Source organism: Oncorhynchus mykiss, chromosome 5 (genome assembly GCF_057628025.1).
Source record: "Oncorhynchus mykiss isolate SJ-2025 chromosome 5, ASM5762802v1, whole genome shotgun sequence".
NCBI classification, from domain to species: domain Eukaryota; kingdom Metazoa; phylum Chordata; class Actinopteri; order Salmoniformes; family Salmonidae; genus Oncorhynchus; species Oncorhynchus mykiss.
This window is the reverse complement of record NC_143026.1, coordinates 79,831,037-79,851,512: the sequence shown is the minus strand read 5'-3', so window position 1 is coordinate 79,851,512 and position 20,476 is coordinate 79,831,037. Positions and strand designations below refer to the sequence as shown.

The 20,476-nt window shown below is 42.6% G+C and overlaps 1 protein-coding gene across 1 annotated transcript in view; it reads right to left on the bottom strand.

Moving 5' to 3' along the window:
• Window positions 1–20,476, bottom strand: part of LOC118936475 (KICSTOR complex protein SZT2) — a 131,340-nt gene that overhangs the window by 57,185 nt on the left and 53,679 nt on the right. Inside the window, 4 exon segments of the mRNA XM_090236706.1 lie at window positions 79–145; window positions 148–237; window positions 932–1,090; window positions 6,867–7,037. Coding sequence (XP_090092832.1) covers window positions 79–145; window positions 148–237; window positions 932–1,090; window positions 6,867–7,037 — 487 coding nt within the window.

Here is a 20,476-nt window from a genome sequence, read left to right as displayed (position 1 = left end):
ATAAAACACTCAAAGTATTTAGAAGAAAACAGATCCTCTTTTAACCCAGATCTAAATCCAGCCTGTGTATACGCTAACCTCTGGGCCTGCTCCAGTCCTACAGCCATGGACCTCTCCTGGCTCCACTGCTGCTTCACGTTCTCTTGTGTCTCCTACGTGTCCGACCCTCCTCCCCCTTCTCCTGCACGATGTCGTCTGTCGCCTGAGGGATCCCCAGCTCAGATGAGTCTGATTGCTCTGCAGGGAGGATCAACATTTCGTCATCACTCTTTACTAGTGAATCAAACAGCAACGTGGTTGTTCATATTCCAAATATCGATATAATGTTGATCTTGGGTGGATGTAGCACTGACAGAACCAACTCAGTTGAGACAACTGTTTGATGAAATATTCTGAAATGGTACTCTATTCTCTATACAGTACACTACTACCAGAAATAGAAAAGTTGTTCATTAGGGAATAGGGTGCCATTTTGGCCACAATCCACTTTTACAACACGTCACACTTGCAATGAAAGAGAACTCACTAATATTTCCCAGAAGCTTCGGCGGGTGGTCTTGCCGGTGGGTGTGGTAGACTAGGGGGTGCTTGGTCCAGTGTTGGGGCTGGTCCCGGAGGAGGGAGGGATCAGAGTGATGGAGGAGGGGCTGTTCTAAACACTCCTAGAGCCACTACGTCAAGCTGTCCTTAAATTCCTTCACTTCCAATGGAGAAGAACTTAAATGACCCAAAGAGAAGATGTGGAGATAGACAAGGGATGAACCTGATAACATTGATTGATTTTAAAACAAATCTGAATTTGATTGATAACATAGTCTACCATTTTAAACAACAATCTGAATTCACTTTCTAAGAGGACCAATAAAGCATTTGCAGTTCAGGTAGTGTAATAGTAGTATTTCCTCACCGTTAGTTGTGTCTTTTCTCTGACCTCTCCCAGGTGTGGTAAGGAACGTCTCCAGACACAGCGGATTGGGCAGGACCCTCTGTTCCATGATGACATCACAGAGGGTGTGGCGTAGGGATCCTCGCTGCAGGGGGGAAACGTTACCTTGTTCCCAAATGTCAAAACGTACCCTCATCTCTGACCCTGTCAGGAAGAACAGATGATCAACTGCCTGATGAACATAGCACTGAGCATGTGTAGAACTAGGCTGGTCCCAGAACTGTTTGTGCTGTTTTGCCAACTCCTAAGGTCATTGTCATGTGACAATGTCAAGCCAGGACATTGCTTGTCCCAGATCTGTTTGTGTCATCTTGCCAACTCCTATGGTCATTGAACAAGCCTGGTCCCAATTCTGTTTTTGCTGTCTTGGCAATGACCCAACTCCTATGGTCATTGAACTAGCCTGGTCCCAATTCTGTTTTTGCTGTCTTTGCAATGAGAACATGCTTAACACCCCAGCCATTCTACAATCTAAGCTTGATGCCCTCAATCTCACATACAGTGCCTTGCGAAGGTATTCGGCCCCCTTGAACTTTGCGACCTTTTGCCACATTTCAGGCTTCAAACATAAAGATATAAAACTGTATTTTTTTGTGAAGAATCAACAACAAGTGGGACACAATCATGAAGTGGAACAACATTTATTGGATATTTCAAACTTTATTAACAAATCAAAAACTGAAAAATTGGGCGTGCAAAATTATTCAGCCCCTTTACTTTCCGTGCAGCAAACTCTCTCCAGAAGTTCAGTGAGGATCTCTGAATGATCCAATGTTGACCTAAATGACTAATGATGATAAATACAATCCACCTGTGTGTAATCAAGTCTCTGTATAAATGCACCTGCACTGTGATAGTCTCAGAGGTCCGTTAAAAGCGCAGAGAGTATCATTAAGAACAAGGAACACACCAGGCAGGTCCGAGATACTGTTGTGAAGAAGTTTAAAGCCGGATTTGGATACAAAAAGATTTCCCAAGCTTTAAACATCCCAAGGAGCACTGTGCAAGCGATAATATTGAAATGGAAGGAGTATCAGACCACTGCAAATCTACCAAGACCTGGCCGTCCCTCTAAACTTTCAGCTCATACAAGGAGAAGACTGATCAGAGATGCAGCCAAGAGGCCCATGATCACTCTGGATGAACTGCAGAGATCTACAGCTGAGGTGGGAGACTCTGTCCATAGGACAACAATCAGTCGTATATTGCACAAATCTGGCCCTTATGGAAGAGTGGCAAGAAGAAAGCCATTTCTTAAAGATATCCATAAAAAGTGTTGTTTAAAGTTTGCCACAAGCCACCTGGGAGACACACCAAACATGTGGAAGAAGGTGCTCTGGTCAGATGAAACCAAAATTGAACTTTTTGCCAACAATGCAAAACGTTATGTTTGGCGTAAAAGCAACACAGCTCATCACCTTGAACACACCATCCCCACTGTCAAACATGGTGATGGCAGCATCATGGTTTGGGCCTTCTTTTCTTCAGCAGGGACAGGGAAGATGGTTAAAATTGATGGGAAGATGGATGGAGCCAAATACAGGACCATTCTGGAAGAAAACCTGATGGAGTCTACAAAAGACCTGAGACTGGGACGGAGATTTGTCTTCCAACAAGACAATGATCCAAAACATAAAGCAAAATCTACAATGGAATGGTTCAAAAATAAACATATCCAGGTGTTAGAATGGCCAAGTCAAAGTCCGGACCTGAATCCAATCGAGAATCTGTGGAAAGAACTGAAAACTGCTGTTCACAAATGCTCTCCATCCAACCTCACTGAGCTCGAGCTGTTTTGCAAGGAGGAATGGGAAAAAATGTCAGTCTCTCGATGTGCAAAACTGATAGAGACATACCCCAAGCGACTTACAGCTGTAATCGCAGCAAAAGGTGGCGCTACAAAGTATTAACTTAAGGGGGCTGAATAATTTTGCACGCCCAATTTTTCAGTTTTTGATTTGTTAAAAAAGTTTGAAATATCCAATAAATGTCGTTCCACTTCATGATTGTGTCCCACTTGTTGTTGATTCTTCACAAAAAAATACAGTTTTATATCTTTATGTTTGAAGCCTGAAATGTGGCAAAAGGTCGCAAAGTTCAAGGGGGCCGAATACTTTCGCAAGGCACTGTATCTAAGGAGTACACGGGGAAAGGTAGGTCTAACGACACCAGGGGAATCCCTAGCCTTAACGCAAGCCCACGATCCATGAAATTCCCAGCTGCACCTGAATCGACTAGCGCCTTATGCTGTAGAGAGGGAAAAAACCCAGGGAAAGAAGTCAACACATACACATGACCGACAGGAAGCTCTGGGTGAGTCTGGTGCTTACTCACCTGGGGTGTTCGAGCAGTGCTCCGCCTGTCCTCCCGACTCCCAGACGAGTTCCTCCAGCACCGGTCGGACGTGTGCCCTCGTCGACCACAACTGGTGCAGGAGGACACTCCTCCTCCGGTCCCCCTCGAAGCCGCCCCTCCTAATTCCATAGGGATAGGGGCAGGAGGGCTGGGAAGTGGAAACGACAGGGCCTGATCCGAAAGCCCGCGGGCAGCCAGCAGGTTGTCGAGACGGATAGCCAAGTCAATGAGTTCATCCAGTGTGAATGTGGTGTCCCGACATGCCAGCTCCCTGCGGACGTCCTCCCTGAGACTGAATCTGAAATGATCGATCAAGGCACGGTCGTTTCACCCTGCTCCTGCGGCCAAGGTCCTGAACTCCAGAGCAAAGTCCTGTACGCTCCTCGTTTCCTGACGCAGGTGGAACAGCCGTTCACCCGCCGCCCGACCCTCTGGTGGATGGTCAAACACAGCTCGGAATCGGCGGGTGAACTCTGGGTAATTATCCCTCGCCGAGTCCGGACCATTCCACACTGCTTTGGCCCACTCGAGGGCTCGCCCAGTCAAGCAGGAGACGAGGGCGCTCACGCTCTCCTCTCCGGAGGGAGCAGGACGCACGGTAGCCAGGTATAGTTCCAATTGAAGAAGGAAACCCTGGCACCCAGCCGCCGTTCCGTCATACTCCCGTGGGAGCGTCAGCCGAAGAGCCCCGGAGCCAGATGTGGTCGCAGGAACAGGAGGTGCTGAAGAAGGGGGTGCTGGAGATGAGGTGGGAAGGCCACTCCTCTCCCATCGATCCATCCTCTCCATCATTTGGTCCATGGCCGAACCAATCCGGTGAAGCACGCTGGTGTGATGGAGGCCCCTCTCTTCCATCGACGGGAGAGGAGACGCGGCTGCTCCTGCTGATTCCATGACGGTGCGGGATTCTGTCACGAATTACTAAGGTGGGTGGAATCAGGCGCAGAGAGCAGGTTTAAATTATTAGACAGTTTATTGTCCGGCGCACAAAACAACGGTCAACCCAACACACAGGGTGAATAATCCAAAGCAGGACCAAAATAGTCCAGAGAATAAAACTCATGAACACCACCAAATAACAGGAATACAAAACAATCCCGCACAAAACAAGGGCGGGACAAACTACTAAATATAAGGACGCTAATTAAACCAAAATACACACAGGTGAAACTAATAAGACAAAACCAACAGACAAACGAAAAAGGGATCGGTAGTGGCTAGTAGGACGGTGACGACGACCGCCGAGCACCGCCCGAACAGGCAGGGGAGCCAACTTCGGCGGAAGTCGTGACAGCTATATTGTATTTACTTCGGCACCATGGCCTTTTTTTTGCCTTTACCTCCCTTATCTCAGCTCACTTGCTCACATCGTATATAGACTTATTTTTCTACTGTATTATTGACTGTTTGTTTTCCTCCATGTGTTTTCCTCCTGTGTTGTTGTATGTGTCGAACTGCTTTGCTTTATCTTGGCCAGGTCGCAATTGTAAATGAGAACTTGTTCTCAACTTGCCTACCTGGTTAAATAAAGGTGAAATAAAAAATAAACTAATAAATAGGAGTTGGATATACAGCACAAACAGATCTGGGACCAGGCTAGTCCAGACTGCAGAACACAAGGACCAACAGATTTAAACAGTCCAGGTAGTGGGCCTCTGATTGCTAACCCTACACAAATACATAATGATTCACTAGATTACCACACTTGCTTGCTTTGTCACATAAACTGAAATTAGGCGAACAATTAGAATTTTAGCAACCAGAAAACGGCGGAGCGATCACTACTGTGTAGTGTGCCCCGTAACAATATCTTCTGTCATCATGAAGTGCTTTGAGAGACTAGTCAAGGACCATATCACCTCCACCCTATCTGACACCGTAGACCCACTCCAATTTGCTTACCGCCCCAACAGGTCCACAGAAGACGCAATCACACTGCCCTAACCCATCTGGACAAGAGGAAAACCTATGTGAGAATGCTGTTCATTGACTACAGCTCAGCATTTAACACCATAGTACGCTCCAAACTCGTCATCAAGTTCGAGACCCTGTGTCTCGACCCCGCCCTGTGCAACTGGGTACTGGACTTCCTGACGGGCCGCCCCCAGGTGTCAAGGGTAGGTAACAACATCTCCACATCCCAGTGTTGATCCTCAACACTGGGGCCCCACAAGGGTGCGTTCTGATCCCTCTCCTGTACTCCCTGTTCACCCACGACTGCATGGCCATGCACGCCTCCAACTCAATCATCAAGTTTGCAGACGACACTACAGTGGTAGGCTTGATTACCAACAACGACGAGACGGCCTACAGGGAGGAGGTGAGGGCCCTCGGAGTGTGGTGTCAGGAAAATAACCTCACACTCAACATCAACAAAACAAAGGAGATGATCGTGGACTTCAGGAAACAGCAGAGGGAGCACCTTCCTATACACATCGATGGGACAGTAGTGTAGAGGGTAGTAAGTTTTAAGTTCCTCGGCGTACACATCACGGACAAACTGAATTGGTCCACCCACACAGACAGCGTGGTGAAGAAGGCGCAGCAGCGCCTCTTCAACCTCAGGAGGCTGAAGAAATTTGTCTTGTCACCAAAAGCACTGAAACTTTTACAGATGTACAAATCGAGAGCATCCTGTCAGGCTGTATCACCGCCTGGTACGGCAACTGCTCCACCTACAACCACAAGGCTCTCCAGAGGGTAGTGAGGTTTGCACAACGCATCACCGGGGGCAAACTACCTGCCCTCCAGGACACCTACACCACCCGATGTCACAGGAAGGCCATAAAGATCATCAAGGACATCAACCACCCGAGCCACTAGCTGTTCACCCTGCTATCATCCAGAAGGCGAGGTCAGTACAGGTGCATCAAAGCAGGGACCGAGAGACTGAAAAACAGCTTCTATCTCAAGGCCTGTTAAACATTGAGTGGCTGCTGCCAACATATTGACTCAACTCCAGACACTTTAATAATGGAAAAAATTATGTAAAAAATGTATCACTAGCCACTTTAAACAATGCCACTTAATATAATGTTTACATACCCTACATTACTCATCTCATATGCATATACTGTACTCTATACCATCTACTGCATCTTGCCTATGCCGTTCTTTACCATCACTCATTTATATATCTTTAGATACATATTCTTCATCCCTTTACACTTGTGTGTATAAGGTAGTTGTTGTGAAATTGTTAGGTTAGATTACTCATTGGTTATTACTGCATTGTCGGAACTAGAAGCACAAGCATTTCGCTACACTCGCATTAACATCTGCTAACCATGTGTATGTGACAAATAAAAGTTGATTTGATAGAAGAAATCAACAATGCAGCACATAATAGAAAACCAATTTTATGATACTGTTCAACAAGAAAAATACACAGCAACAACTCCACCAATGGTTTCTCTGGCTACCCTGGCAGGGTCATGTTCATCGGCACTAAACAGAGAGGTATTATCTGAAAGTCTTTTGAGAAACAATACTTTTCATTTTCCGTTGCAAAACATTTTGCTACAATTTGCCCTAATGAACAGGACCCTGATCTCTTTACCTTTACCTGAGCTGAGGTAGTTGGAGTCCACCTTAATGACAGTAGTCAGGGTGTCAAACTGTTCTGGCTGTAGGAGGATGCTGGAGGGATCTCCTCTGGGTGGTGTGGGGCAGTTGTGGGCCAGAACCTGCAGGGGGCATCCTTGAGCGTCTACGAACAGAGCGATACAGGCAATACCTGAAGGGAACAGGTGAAATGTGGAGGACAGTGTAATATACTTACTACAGGATGAATAGAGAAGACATGAGTCCTCCAACTACAAGGTGGTGCTCGATTTCATGGTCCTTCGAGCCAGATAGTAATTTTTGTTCATTAACAATGACCTTGATTATGTTTTTATCTAAACTCAAAAAAATAAGTTCAAGTGCAATTAAGTGCAGTTTTGAAACAACAATGATTGTGTGCGCCATTATAAAACATAGAAAGATTCTCCATAGATTCTGTCTGATATTATTTTGCATCAAAAGATAAACTATAGTATAAATCCAAACCATGACCTTCCTACTACAAGTAAGTTGATGTTCCATCCCAACACATAAACCTAGAGCGCCTTGTCTTCTGATTCTCACCAAAGCCGTGCTTCAGCCTCACCTCATTAATCCTGCACCATACAGGCAGGCATTCCTCACCCACACAGGACACCGGTGTTAAATAATATTACAGTTGATCTGCCCGGCCCATGTTTGGTTTGATATGGCTATGAGCATGCACCATTAGCGGGGATAGAGGCATGCGTGGTGTAGTGATGTGCTGGTGTACCTAGAAGCCTGGCGTGCTGAAGACAGACATGCATTACAGAAATCACCTGGAATAAATCAGCAAAACAGACACAGCCATCTCTTCTACAACCCCCTGTGCTGGGCTGAGCTTCACACTGCCTGCGTATCTGCCTATTGCAGTCAGCCAGTCAACAAAACAGACACATCCATCTCTTCTACAACCCCCTGTGCTGGGCTGAGCTTCACACTGCCTGCGTATCTGCCTATTGCAGTCAGCCAGTCAACAAAACAGACACAGCCATCTCTTCTACAACCCCGTGTGCTGGGCTGATTATCACACTGCCTGTGTATCTGCCTATTGTAGTCAGCCAGTCAACAAAGCCGCCACATGTCATTCTCAAACCACTAAACCCACTTATCATGTTACTGTTTCTCTCCAGAAGGTTTGGCTACTGGTAATACTATGTGTTTGTGCATTCTGATGACTGAAAGAGTCCGTTGGTGACTTGATGTGTTTGCCCTTTGTGTTTTGCTTTGGCTACTTTAGCAGGGTCTGACAGGACGTCGCTTGCGAGTCTCTCTCTCACACACACCTCAGTAAGAGTCCATTTGGGCTCAGCACTCTCCATCCGTACCATCACAGTGGCTTTACTCTGACAGGATGTGTCCCAAATGGCCCATAGGGCTCTGGTAGAAAGTAGTGCACTACAGTACGTTCTGAAAGTTTTCAGACCCCTTGACTTTTTCCACATTTTGTTACGTTACAGCCTTATTCTAAAAGAGATTCAATATTTTTTTCCCCCACATCAATCTACACACAATACCCCACAATGACAAAAGCAACAACAAAAAAGAAGACATATTTGCAAATGTATTAAAAATAAAAAACAGAAATATCACATTTACATAAGTATTCAGACACTTTGCTATGAGACTCAAAATTGAGTTCAGGTGCAACCTGTTTCCATTGATCATCCTTGAGATGTTTCTACAACTTGATTGGAGTCCACCTGTGGTAAATTCATCATTTGAAAAGGCACACACCTGTCTATATAAGGTCCCACAGTTGACAGTGCATGTCAGAGCAAAAACCAAGCCATGAGGTCTGAAGGAATTGTCCGTTGAGCTCTGAGACAGGATTGTGTCGAGGCACAGATCTGGGGAAGGGTACCAAAAAATGTCTGCAGCATTGAAGGTCCCCAAGAACACAGTGGCCTCCATCATTCTTAAATGGAAGAATTTTGGAACCATCAATACTCTTCTCAGAGCTGGCCGTTCAGACAACCTGAACAATCGAGGGAGCTGACCAAGAACCCAATGGTCACTCCGACAGATCTCCAAAGTTCCTCTGTGGAGATGGGAGAACCTTCCAGAAGGACAACCATCTCTGCAGCACTCCACCAATAAAGCCTTTATTGTAGTGGCCAGACAGAAGCCACTCCTCAGTAAAAGGCACATGACCACCCACTTGGAGTCTTCCAAAAGGCACCTAAAGACTCTCAGACCATGAGAAACAAGATTCTCTGGTCTGATGAAACCAAGATTGAACTCTTTGCCTGAATGCCAAGCATCACGTCTGGAGGAAACCTGGCACCATCCCTACGGTGAAGCATGATGGTGGTGGCATCATGCTGTGGGGATGTTCTTCAGCAGCAGGGACTGGAAGGCTAGTCAGGACCGAAGGAAAGATGAGCGGGACACAGTACAGAGAGATTCTTGATGAAAACCTACTTCAGAGCACTCAGGACGTCAGACTGGGGTGAAGGTTCACCTTCCGACAGGAAAACGACCCTAAGCACACAGCCAAGACAACGCAGGAGTGGCTTCGGGACAAGGCCCTAAATGTCCTTCAGCGACTCTAAGCACACAGCCAAGACAACGCTGGTCTCTGAAGTCTCTGAATGTTCTTGAGTAGCCCAGCCAGAGCCTGGACTTGAACCCAATCTAATATCTCTGGAGAGACTTGAAAATAGCTGTGCAGCTACACTCCCCATCCAACCTGAGCTTGAGAGGATCTGCAGAGAACAATCAGAGAAACTCCCAAAATACTGGTGTGCCAAGCATGTAGTGTCATACCCAAGAAGCATTAAGGCTGTAATCGCTGCCAAAGGTGCTTCAACAAAGTACTGAGTAAAGGGTCTAAAAACTTCTGTAAATGTGATATTTCAGTTTAGTATGTTTTATACATTTGCTAACATTTCCCCAAATTTTTTTTTGCTTTGTCATTATGGGGTATTGTGTAGATTGACGAGGGGGAACAATGATTTAATCCATTTTATTTTTTTTATGTGGAAAAAGTCAAGGGGTTTGCATACTTTCTGAATGTACTGTACAGTTGAAGTCGGAAGTTTACATACACTTAGGTTGGAGTCATTAAAACTCATTTTTCAACTTCTGTTTTTGCAAGTCTGTTAGGACATCTACTTTGTGTATGACACAAGCCATTTTTCCAACAAATGTTCACAGACAGATTATTTCACTTATAATTCACCGTTTCACAATTCCAGTGGGTCAGAAATGTACATACACTAAGTTGACTGTGCCTTTAAACAGCTTGGAAAATTCCAGAAAATGATGTCATGGCTTTAGAAGTTTCTGATAGGCTAATTGACATCATTTGAGTCAATTGGAGGTGTACCTGTGGATGTATTTCGAGGCCTTCCTTCAAACTCAGTGCCTCTTTGCTTGACTTCAGGGGAAAATGAAAAAAAATCAGCCAAGACCTCAGAAAAATAATTGTAGACCTCCACAGGCTTGGGTGATCCTTGGGAGCAATTTCTCAAATGGGTCTTCCAAATGGACAATGACCCCAAGCATACTTCCAAAGTTGTGGCAAAATGGCTTATGGACAACAAAGTCAAGATATTGGCGTGGCCATCACAAAGCCCTGACCTCAATCCTATTTAAAATCTGTGGGCAGAACTTTAAAAGTGTGTGCGAGCAAGGAGGGCTACAAACCTTACTCAGTTACACTAGCTCTGTCAGGAGGAATGGGCCAAAATTCACCCAACTTATTGTGGGAAGCTTGTGGAAGGCTACCCGAAACGTTTGACCCATGCTAAACAATTTAAAAGCAATGCTACCAAATACTAATTGAGTGTATGTAAACTTCTGACCCACTGAGAATGCGATGAAAGAAATAAAAGCTGAAATAAATCATTCTCTCTACTATTATCCTGACATTTCACATTCTTAAAATAAAGTGGTGATCCTAACGGACCTAAGACAGGGAATTTTCACCACGATTAAATGTCAGGAATTGTGAAAAACTGAGTTTAAATGTATTTGGCTAAGGTGTATGTAAACTTCTGACTTCAACTGTCTATAGGGTATAGGGTTCCATTTGGGATGCAGGCTCTGACAAGGTGTCCAGATTCCGTGACAGCTGCCCACAAGGGGTACTTGATTATACTCATAATACCATAGGCCTACTGGTAAAATCCATGAGGGGGTACTTTTCAAAACAAGTAGAACTCCACAGTTCTAAAGATTCCCATATTTCCTAAAGAAAGGTTAATATAAGACTAGACCATTCTTAACTCTGCTCAATAGAATTATTCCACTATGCATGAGTACATTGCAGTAACTCTGTGTTTAGTCAGCCTATATCTCTCATGGGACAAGTCTCATCAGCCGTAAATATCACTGCCTAATCGGAAAACCATTAAATTAACTGGATGCTATTAAAACGAATGCACACATTATTTTGCTTGATTATTTTCCATTTAATTTCTTATTGAGCAGCATCTCTTCATAGGCTAGAGAAGCCATTATAACCGAGACCAAAGCCAGTTAAACACACACATTAAAGCTTTAATGCAGCAACATACTACATGACTACATGAAAGAAAGACCATGCAACACAGCCTGAGCCCTTCTACAGTGTCCAGCTGAAGTGGAGGGGGGGGCGAGAGAGAGAGACAGAGAGACAGAGAGACAGAGAGAGAGAGAGAGACACACACGTCACTCTGCATGTCACTTAAAAAGTAATGCAAGGAGCATAGGGTTACTGGAAATAACATTCCGGTCCACATTAAAGACTACTGCTGTTGAAGTACAGCCAATTTACTTGAAAAGAGACAATCTACCTAAAGAGTAAAGCACTGCCAAATGAAGCAATAGGTACAGTAAGATGAAGCAAGGGCAAGAAGCACACCCAGCCAGCCAGGCCAGTAGATGGCGCTATTGTGCACAGGACAGGCTGCAGAGTGGGAGCAAAGGTTGCTAAAGGTTCATGACACCTGATACCTTGGCACTGAGAGGGTGGGCAGAGGGGCTGAATGAGGTCCGACTTGGTACCTGAGTCAACAGACAGACAGGCAGAGACAGACAGACATACCCTTAATACATTACCTTCTGCTATCAGATACAGTGCCTTCAGAATGTATTCATACTCCTTGACTTATTTCACATTTGGATTAAATAGATTACATTTTCTAACCCCATAATGACAAAGTAAAAACATGTTTTTAGAAGAAAAAATTTGATTCACTGAAAATTTAACAGAAATATCTCATTTACATAAGTATTCACACCCCTGAGTCCATACTTAGTAGAAGCACCTAAGGCAGCGATTACAGCTGTGAATCTTTCTGGGTAAATCTCTAAGAGCACGATTATGACCTGAGTGAAGCTGCGTAAATGGAATGTAATTCCCTTTTTATACACCTCTCTCTGTGCACATTCTGACGAATTTAAGTATGAGAATAGCGTGCTATTCACTTGCTATTCGTTTTGGGTGGAGATTGAATAAATGAAGGTATGGAGGAGGTGTGTCTACAGATATGATGTATTCTGACCTTGACTTAATTCCCTCATAAGATCTAGTGAATAAGATCTAGTGACCCTACCGGCTCCAAGAGGAAAAGGCATCTACTTGATTTTTTCCCCGATATAAATAACACCATTCTCCATGCATTCATTTCAACTTGATAAGAGCTAGGTAAATTAGTCATCTGTTTGGATAAGGGAATTGCAAATATAAATGACACTTGTTTTAGAAATATGTCACCTTATCATTGCTGGAGACAAAGGTGTAACCAGCCATATGTCAGCAAACTGATTCACATCAACTTTCCCACAGTAAAGTTTATGAAATGCTGTGCCATTACGCAGAATTTAAATTGTATAGCTTTTTAACTTGCAGGGATGGGCACTATCGAATGTTTTAATTATAGGCTACGCAGACTTACTCTCTCCTGTCACTATCACGGTCAATTTTATCCAATATCAGCATTGACTGTCAGTAGGCCTAACACATTATTCAACTGACAATTTACTGTTCGCTCCCTTCATTTGGTATAGCCTACATTATCATTCCATTTAATTACATTGTTTAGTTTACCTTAATTTGCTTAATCTGTAAATGCCATCACAGCCATGTGGTTGATGTTGAGGAACATTGACAGTTGATAATATAAAAATAACCTGTAGACTAATTAAATCGTTACGGAGCGGAGTACAGACCAAGCCATAACAGTTTGAACACGACACATGGTGAAATACTTGGCTGTTTCGTCACACAGTTCCATGGTTAGTGCAGGCAATAGATGAGGGTATAGCCTACTATTGTACACTATTCTCCCTATTATAATTATATATGTACACTAATCTTACAAAATTACCATGGGTTGAAGAACTGAATGTGGCAATTTTCAGAATGAATCAATACACCATTTTCTTTCTTCCATGCGTAAAGGCTCTCAAACCTGTTTATGATTCAAAAATACTTTTCTAACCTTAAATAATCTACAAGATCATAGTATTTTTTACATCTACCATTTGGTGCTGAAACGGACACAAAAAATGCATATATTTAGATGGGTTTCTTTAATTGATGCCTAATATTCTGAACCGATCTCTCGATACATTTTATTGAGTCAGTCGACAAAAATCGAACTAAAAATGTACAGCGTATTTAAAGGGATGGCTTAAGATAAATGTACTGAAAAGCCTTTTGAATGAAAACTCCACGAAAAAAAATCTGCTGGCCAGCAAGTGGGAGGGTTTTTTCAGTGGTTGAATTACATTTGTTCAGCGTGCGCAAGGGAACCACGCAGGTAAAGCCCGTTACACACCTTCATACTGTAAGTCTGAATACCATCTACTGATAAATGCATAGGAAAGGCGTGCGTAAGAAAGGCGTTATTTCCTAAAATCGGAATCGGGCCCTAAGAGCTTTCCACACCTGGATTGTGCAACTTTTGCACATTAAATTAAAACAATTATTCAAACTCTGTGAAATTGTTTTTGATAATTTTCACTGTCTTCTTGTTAAGCAACTCCAGTGTAGGTTATTGTCCTGCCGAAAGGAGAACTAATCTCCAAGTGTCTGGTGGAAAGCAGACTGAACCAGGTTTTTCTCTAGGACAGTTTTAAAAAAAAAAAATATATATATATATATATATATATATATATATATATATATATATATATATATATTTCACCTTTATTTAACCAGGTAGTCTAGTTGAGAACAAGTTCTCATTTACAACTGCAACCTGGTCAAGAATAAAGCAAAGCATTTTTTTTTGTGTGCATTTTTTGCAGTTTTACTTTAGTGCCTTGTTGCAAACAGGATGCATGTTTGGGAATATTTTTTATTCTGTTCAGGCTTCCTTCTTTTCACTCTGTCATTTAGGTTAGTATTGTGGAGTAACTACAATATTATTGATCCATCCTCAGTTTCCTCCCATCACAGCCATTAAACTGTAACTGTTTTAAAAAGTCACCATTGGCCTCATTGTGAAATCCTTGAGTTTCCTTTCTCTCCGCCACCTAAGTTAGGAAGAACGCATGTATCTTTGTAGTAATTGTGTTTCTTGATACACCATCCAATGTGTAATTAATACATTAATCATGCTTAAATGGATATTCAAATGTATTTTTTTATTATACATATTTATTTTATTTTTTTTACACCCATTTACCAATAGGTGCCCTTTTTGCGAGGCATTGGAAAACCTCCCTGGTTTTTGTGGTTGAATCTGTGTTTGAAATTCACTGCTCGACTGAGGAACCTTAATTATAATTGTATGTGTCGGGTACAGAGATGAGGTAATCATAAAAACCATAATGTTAAAACACTATTATTGCACACAGAGTGAGTCCATGCAACATTTATTGTTTATTGTACCTTTATTGTACCGGTTAAGATTTTTTTGTTTTGTTTCAATGGCCTAGGAACAGCCTAGTGGGTTAACTGCCTTGTTCAGGGGCAGAACGACAGATTTTTACCTTGTCAGCTCGCGGATTCGATCTTGCAACCTTCCGGTTACTAGTCCAATGCTCTAACCACTAGGCTACCTGCCACCCCTACATGTTAAGCACATTTTACTCCTGAACTTATTAGGTTTGCCATAAAAAAGTGGTTGAATACTTATTGACACAAGACATTTCAGCTTTTAAGTTTTTTATTAATTAGTATACATTTCTAAAAACATAATCCACTTTGACATTATGAGGTATTGTGTGACAAAATGACAAAATCCCTTTAATGCAACAAAATGTGAAAAAAGTTAAGGGGTGTGAATACTTTCTGAAGGCACTGTATGCTATGAGAGGTGTTTCTTATCAGCTCCTTCTGAAAGCCAGATGGTGCATCAGCTGCTAATGAAATGTATGGTAATTTGCAAACTGTGTACTAAGTAGTGTAAACTGAAGAAACTGCTGAGGAGTGAGGGGAGTCAGTGGAACAGCATCATAACATCATCTCTAATTAGGGTTGCAAAGGGTTACGCTAACTTTCCCAAAATTCACAGGTTTTCCACAAATACTGCAGAGAGGATTTCAGGTTCCCTGCTTTTTTTTACAACCCTAGCTCTAATTGATCTACAATTTAATTCAAATGTCCAGAAGACCCTCTGCTGGGCCTCCACTTGTGTAGCTCTGGTCCAGGGTGTTAGTGAGGCTTGAAGGAAGGCTCAGCGTTAACGAGCCACATTTATGCCCAGGACAAGAGCTAGCCTGGCACTCCAACTCCTTATTAACTCCCTTTACTCACGGTCATTGCTACTATTTTAGCACATACAGTATGAGTTATAATATGCGTTATTTGTCACAGGGCCTTGGTGCACAGCTATTAGTAAGAGGAAAATGTCTCTTTCTGCATTCTGCAATAAAACTCTATTAGCTCTCTGAGATGGAATCACTGAAGCAGTCCTTGGTATTCAAGCATAGTAGACGTGTATTTTAGGCTCTGAGTTTGACAAGATTAATGTGGCAAACAGTTTCTTAATTAGCTGGCAATGGAATACAACAGTGCAGGACTAAACACCTTCCAGCTCTGCCAAAAACTTCCCTAACTGTCTGAGTAGCAGTCTGCACCTAACATAATTATGTCACGCTGGGCAGGGATCAAGTAATTCAAATAACTTAAGCACCTTGTTGTGCAAGTCTTCAAATTAATGAGATGAAATCAGAGCTTCCCTTCACAGCAATTAAAAATAAGTTAGACTGCATGGGAAATGAATGCAAGGTCTGGGTTGTGTACATCCCAAATGGCAGCCTATTCCAATTATAGTGCACTAGTTTTGATGGGCTCTGGTCAAAAGTAGTGCACTTTATAGGAAAATAGTTTGCCATTTGGGACACATCATGGAGAGAAAAAAGCCTCTTCAACGAACATCAGCCTTGGTACTTTGATTCTGACACTACAGAAAGAGGTCAGTTTAAGTGAGATATCAGCAGCTATTAAATTCCACTGGTTTTAAACATGATTTATAACAACAGGAATGCTGTGGGGATAATATAAGTAAAAAACAGAATTAATTACAATGTAGCTGTCAACAAACTATATAATGAACAGGACAACTGTCTTACTATAAGCTAATCATAACCGGAGTACTGGCCCCAGTGTTGAGGATCAGTGGGGTGGAGATGTTGTTACCTACCCTCACCACCTGGGGGCGGCCCGTCAGGAAGTCCAGTACCCAGTTGCACAGGGCGGGGTTGAGACCCAGGGTCTCGAGCTTGATGACGAGTTTGGAGGGTACTATGGTGTTAAATGCTGAGCTGTAGTCGATGAACAGCATTCTCACATAGGTATTCATCTTGTCCAGATAGGTTAGGGCATTGTGCAGTGTGGTTGCGATTGCGTCATCTATGGACCTATTGGGGCGGTAAGCAAATTGGGTGTCAGGTAGGGTGGAGGTGATATGGTCCTTGACTAGTCTCTCAAAGCACTTCATGATGACGGAAGTGAGTGCTACGAGGCGGTAGTCGTTTAGCTCAGTTACCTTAGCTTTCTTGGGAACAGGAACAATGGTGGCCCTCTTGAAGCATGTGGGAACAACAGACTGGGATAGGGATTGATTGAATATGTCCGTAAACACACCAGCCAGCTGGTCTGCGCATGCTCTGAGGGCGCGGCTGAGGATGCCGTCTGGGCCTGCAGCCTTGCGAGGGTTGACAAGTTTAAATGTTTTCCTTGCGTCGGCTGCAGTGAAGGAGAGTCCGCATGTTTCAGTTGCGGACCGTGTCAGTGGCACTGTATTGTCCTCAAAGCGGGCAAAAAAGTTATTTAGTCTGCCTGGGAGCAAGACATCCTGGTCCGTGACAGGGCTGGTTTTCTTTTTGTAATCCGTGATTGACTGTAGACCCTGCCACATACCTCTTGTGTCTGAGCCGTTGAATTGAGATTCTACTTTGTCTCTATACTGACGCTTAGCTTGTTTGATTGCCTTGCGGAGGGAATAGCTACACTGTTTGTATTCGGTCATGTTTCCGGTCACCTTGCCCTGGTTAAAAGCAGTGGTTTGCACTTTCAGTTTTGCACGAATGCTGCCATCAATCCACGGTTTCTGGTTTGGGAATGTTTTAATAGTTGCTGTGGGTACAACATTGCCGATGCACTTGCTAATGAACTCGCTCACCGAATCAGCATATTCATCAATGGTGTTGTTGGACGCAATGCGGAACATATCCCAATCCACGTGATCGAAGCAGTCTTGAAGCGTGGAATCAGATTGGTCGGACCAGCGTTGAACAACTGGAGTACTGTCTTACTATAGGCTAATCATAACTGAAGTACTGTCTTACTATAGGCTAATCATAACTTGACCCAGAAAATATAAAAAACTATCGGCCTATATCGGATCTTCCATTCCTCTCAGAAATTGTAGAAAAAGCTGTTGCGTAGCAACTCACTGCCTGCCTGAAGACAAACAATGTATACGAAATGCTTCAGTCTGGTTTTAGACCCCATCATAGCACTGAGACTGCACTTGTGAAGGTGGGAAATTACCTTTTAATGGCGTCAGACCGAGGCTCTGCATCTGTACTCGTGCTCCTAGACCTTAGTGCTGCTTTTGATAATCAATCACCACAATCTTTTGGGGAGATTGGAAGCCCAAATTGGTCTACACCGACAAGTTCTGGCCTGGTTGAGATGTTATCTGTCAGAAATAAATCAGTTTGTCTCTGTGGGTAGTTTGTCCTCTGACAAATCAACTGTAAATTTCAGTGTTCCTCAAGGTTCCGTTTTAGGACCACTATTGTTTTCACTATATATTTTACCTCTTAGGGATGTCATTCGAAAACATAATGTTAACTTTCACTGCTACGTGGATGACACACAGCTGTACATTTCAATGAAACATGGTGAAGCCCCAAAATTGCCCTCGCTAGAAGCCTGTGTTTCAGACATAAGGAAGTGGATGGCTGCAAATGTTCTACTTTTAAACTCGGACAAAACAGAGATGCTTGTTCTACGTCCCAAGAAACAAAGAGATCTTCTGTTGAATCTGAGATTAATCTTGATGGTTGTACAGTTGTCTCAAATAAAACTGTGAAGGACCCTCAGCGTTACTCTGGACTCTGATCTCTCTTTTGACGAACATATCAAGACTGTTTCAAGGACAGCTTTTTTCCATCTACGTAACATTGCAAAAATCAGAAACTTTCTGTCCAAAAATGATGCAGAAAAATGTATCCATGCTTTTGTTATTTCTAGGTTTAACTACTGCAATGCTCTACTTTCCGGCTACCCGGATAAAGCAATAAATAAACCTCAGTTAGTGCTAAATATGGCTGCTAGCATCCTGACTAGAACCCAAAAATGTGATCATATTACTCCAGTGCTAGCCTCTCTACACTGGATTCCTGTTAATTAGAGCTCTAGGGGCGCTATTTCATTTTTGGATAAAAAACGTTCCCGTTTTAAGCGCGATATTTTGTCACGAAAAGATGCTCGACTATGCATATTCTTGACAGTTTTGGAAAGAAAACACTCTGAAGTTTCAGAATCTGCAAAGATTTTGTCTGTAAGTGCCCCAGAACTCATTCTACAGGCGAAACCAAGATGATGCATCACCCAGGAATTAGCAGAATTTCTGAAGCTCTGTTTTCCATTCTCTCCTTATATGGCTGTGATTGCGCAACGAATGAGCCTACACTTTCTGTCGTTCGCCCAAGGTCTTAGCAGCATTGTGACGTATTTGTAGGCATATCATTGGAAGATTGACCATAAGAGACTACATTTTCCAAGTGTCCGCCTGGTGTCCTGCGTCGAATTCGGTGCGCAATTGCCAGCTGCTTCTACTTTACCATTTGATTCAGGGGAGAAAGCATGTGTCCAAGAACGATGTATCAATGAAGAGATATGTGAAAAACACCTTGATGATTGATTCTAAACAACGTTTGCCATGTTTTCAGTCGATATTATGGAGTTAATTTGGAAAAAAGTTTGCGTTTTGAGGACTGAATTTATGGATTTTTTTTGGTAGCCAAATGTGATGTATAAAACGGAGCTATTTCTAATACACAAGGAATCTTTTTGGAAAAACTGAGCATCTGCTATCTAACTGAGAGTATCCTCATTGAAAACATCAGAAGTTCTTCAAAGGTAAATGATTTTATTTGAAGGCTTTTATGTTTTTGTTAATGTTGCGTGCTGGATGCTAACGCTAATGCTAACGCTAAATGCTAACGCGAAATGCTAACTCTAGCTAGCTACTTTTACACAAATTATTGTTTTCCTATGGTTGAGAAGCATATTTTGAAAATCTGAGATGACAGTGTTGTTTACAAAAGGCTAAGCTTGAGAGATGGCATATTTATTTCATTTCATTTGCGATTTTCATAAATAGTTAACGTTGTGTTATGCTAATGAGCTTGCTGATAGATTTACACAATCCTGGATACAGGGGTTTTTTCATAGCTAAACGTGACGCAGAAAACGGAGCGATTTGTCCTAAACAAATAATCTTTCAGGAAAAACTGAACATTTGCTATCTGAGAGTCTCCTCATTGAAAACATCTGAAGTTCTTCAAAGGTAAATTATTTTTTTGAATGCTTTTCTGTTTTTTTGTGTAAATGTTGCCAGCTGAATGCTAATGCTAAATGCTACGTTAGCCATCAATACTGTTACACAAATGCTTGTTTTGCAATGGTTGAGAAGCATATTTTGGGCTTGCACCTACCTATCTTTCTAATTTGGTCCTGCCGTACATATAGTGGGGCAAAAAACTATTTAGTCATCCAATTGTGCAAGTTCTCCCACTTAAAAAGATGAGAGAGGCATGTAATTTTCATCATAGATACACTTCAACTATGACAGACAAAATGAGAAAAAAATCTAGAAAATCACATTGTAGGATATTTAATGAATTTATTTGAAAATTATTGCGAAAAAAGTATTTGGTCAATAACAAAAGTTTATCTCAATACTTTGTTATATACCCTTTGTTGGCAATGACAGAGATCAAACGTTTTCTGTAAGTCTTCACAAGGTTTTCACTCACTGTTGCTGGTATTTTGGCTCATTCCTCCATGCAGATCTCCTCTAGAGCAGTGATGTTTTGGGAATGTTGCTGGGCAAAACGGACTTTCAACTCCCTCCAAAGATTTTCTATGGGGTTGAGATCTGGTGACTGGCTAGGCCACTCCAAGAACTTGAA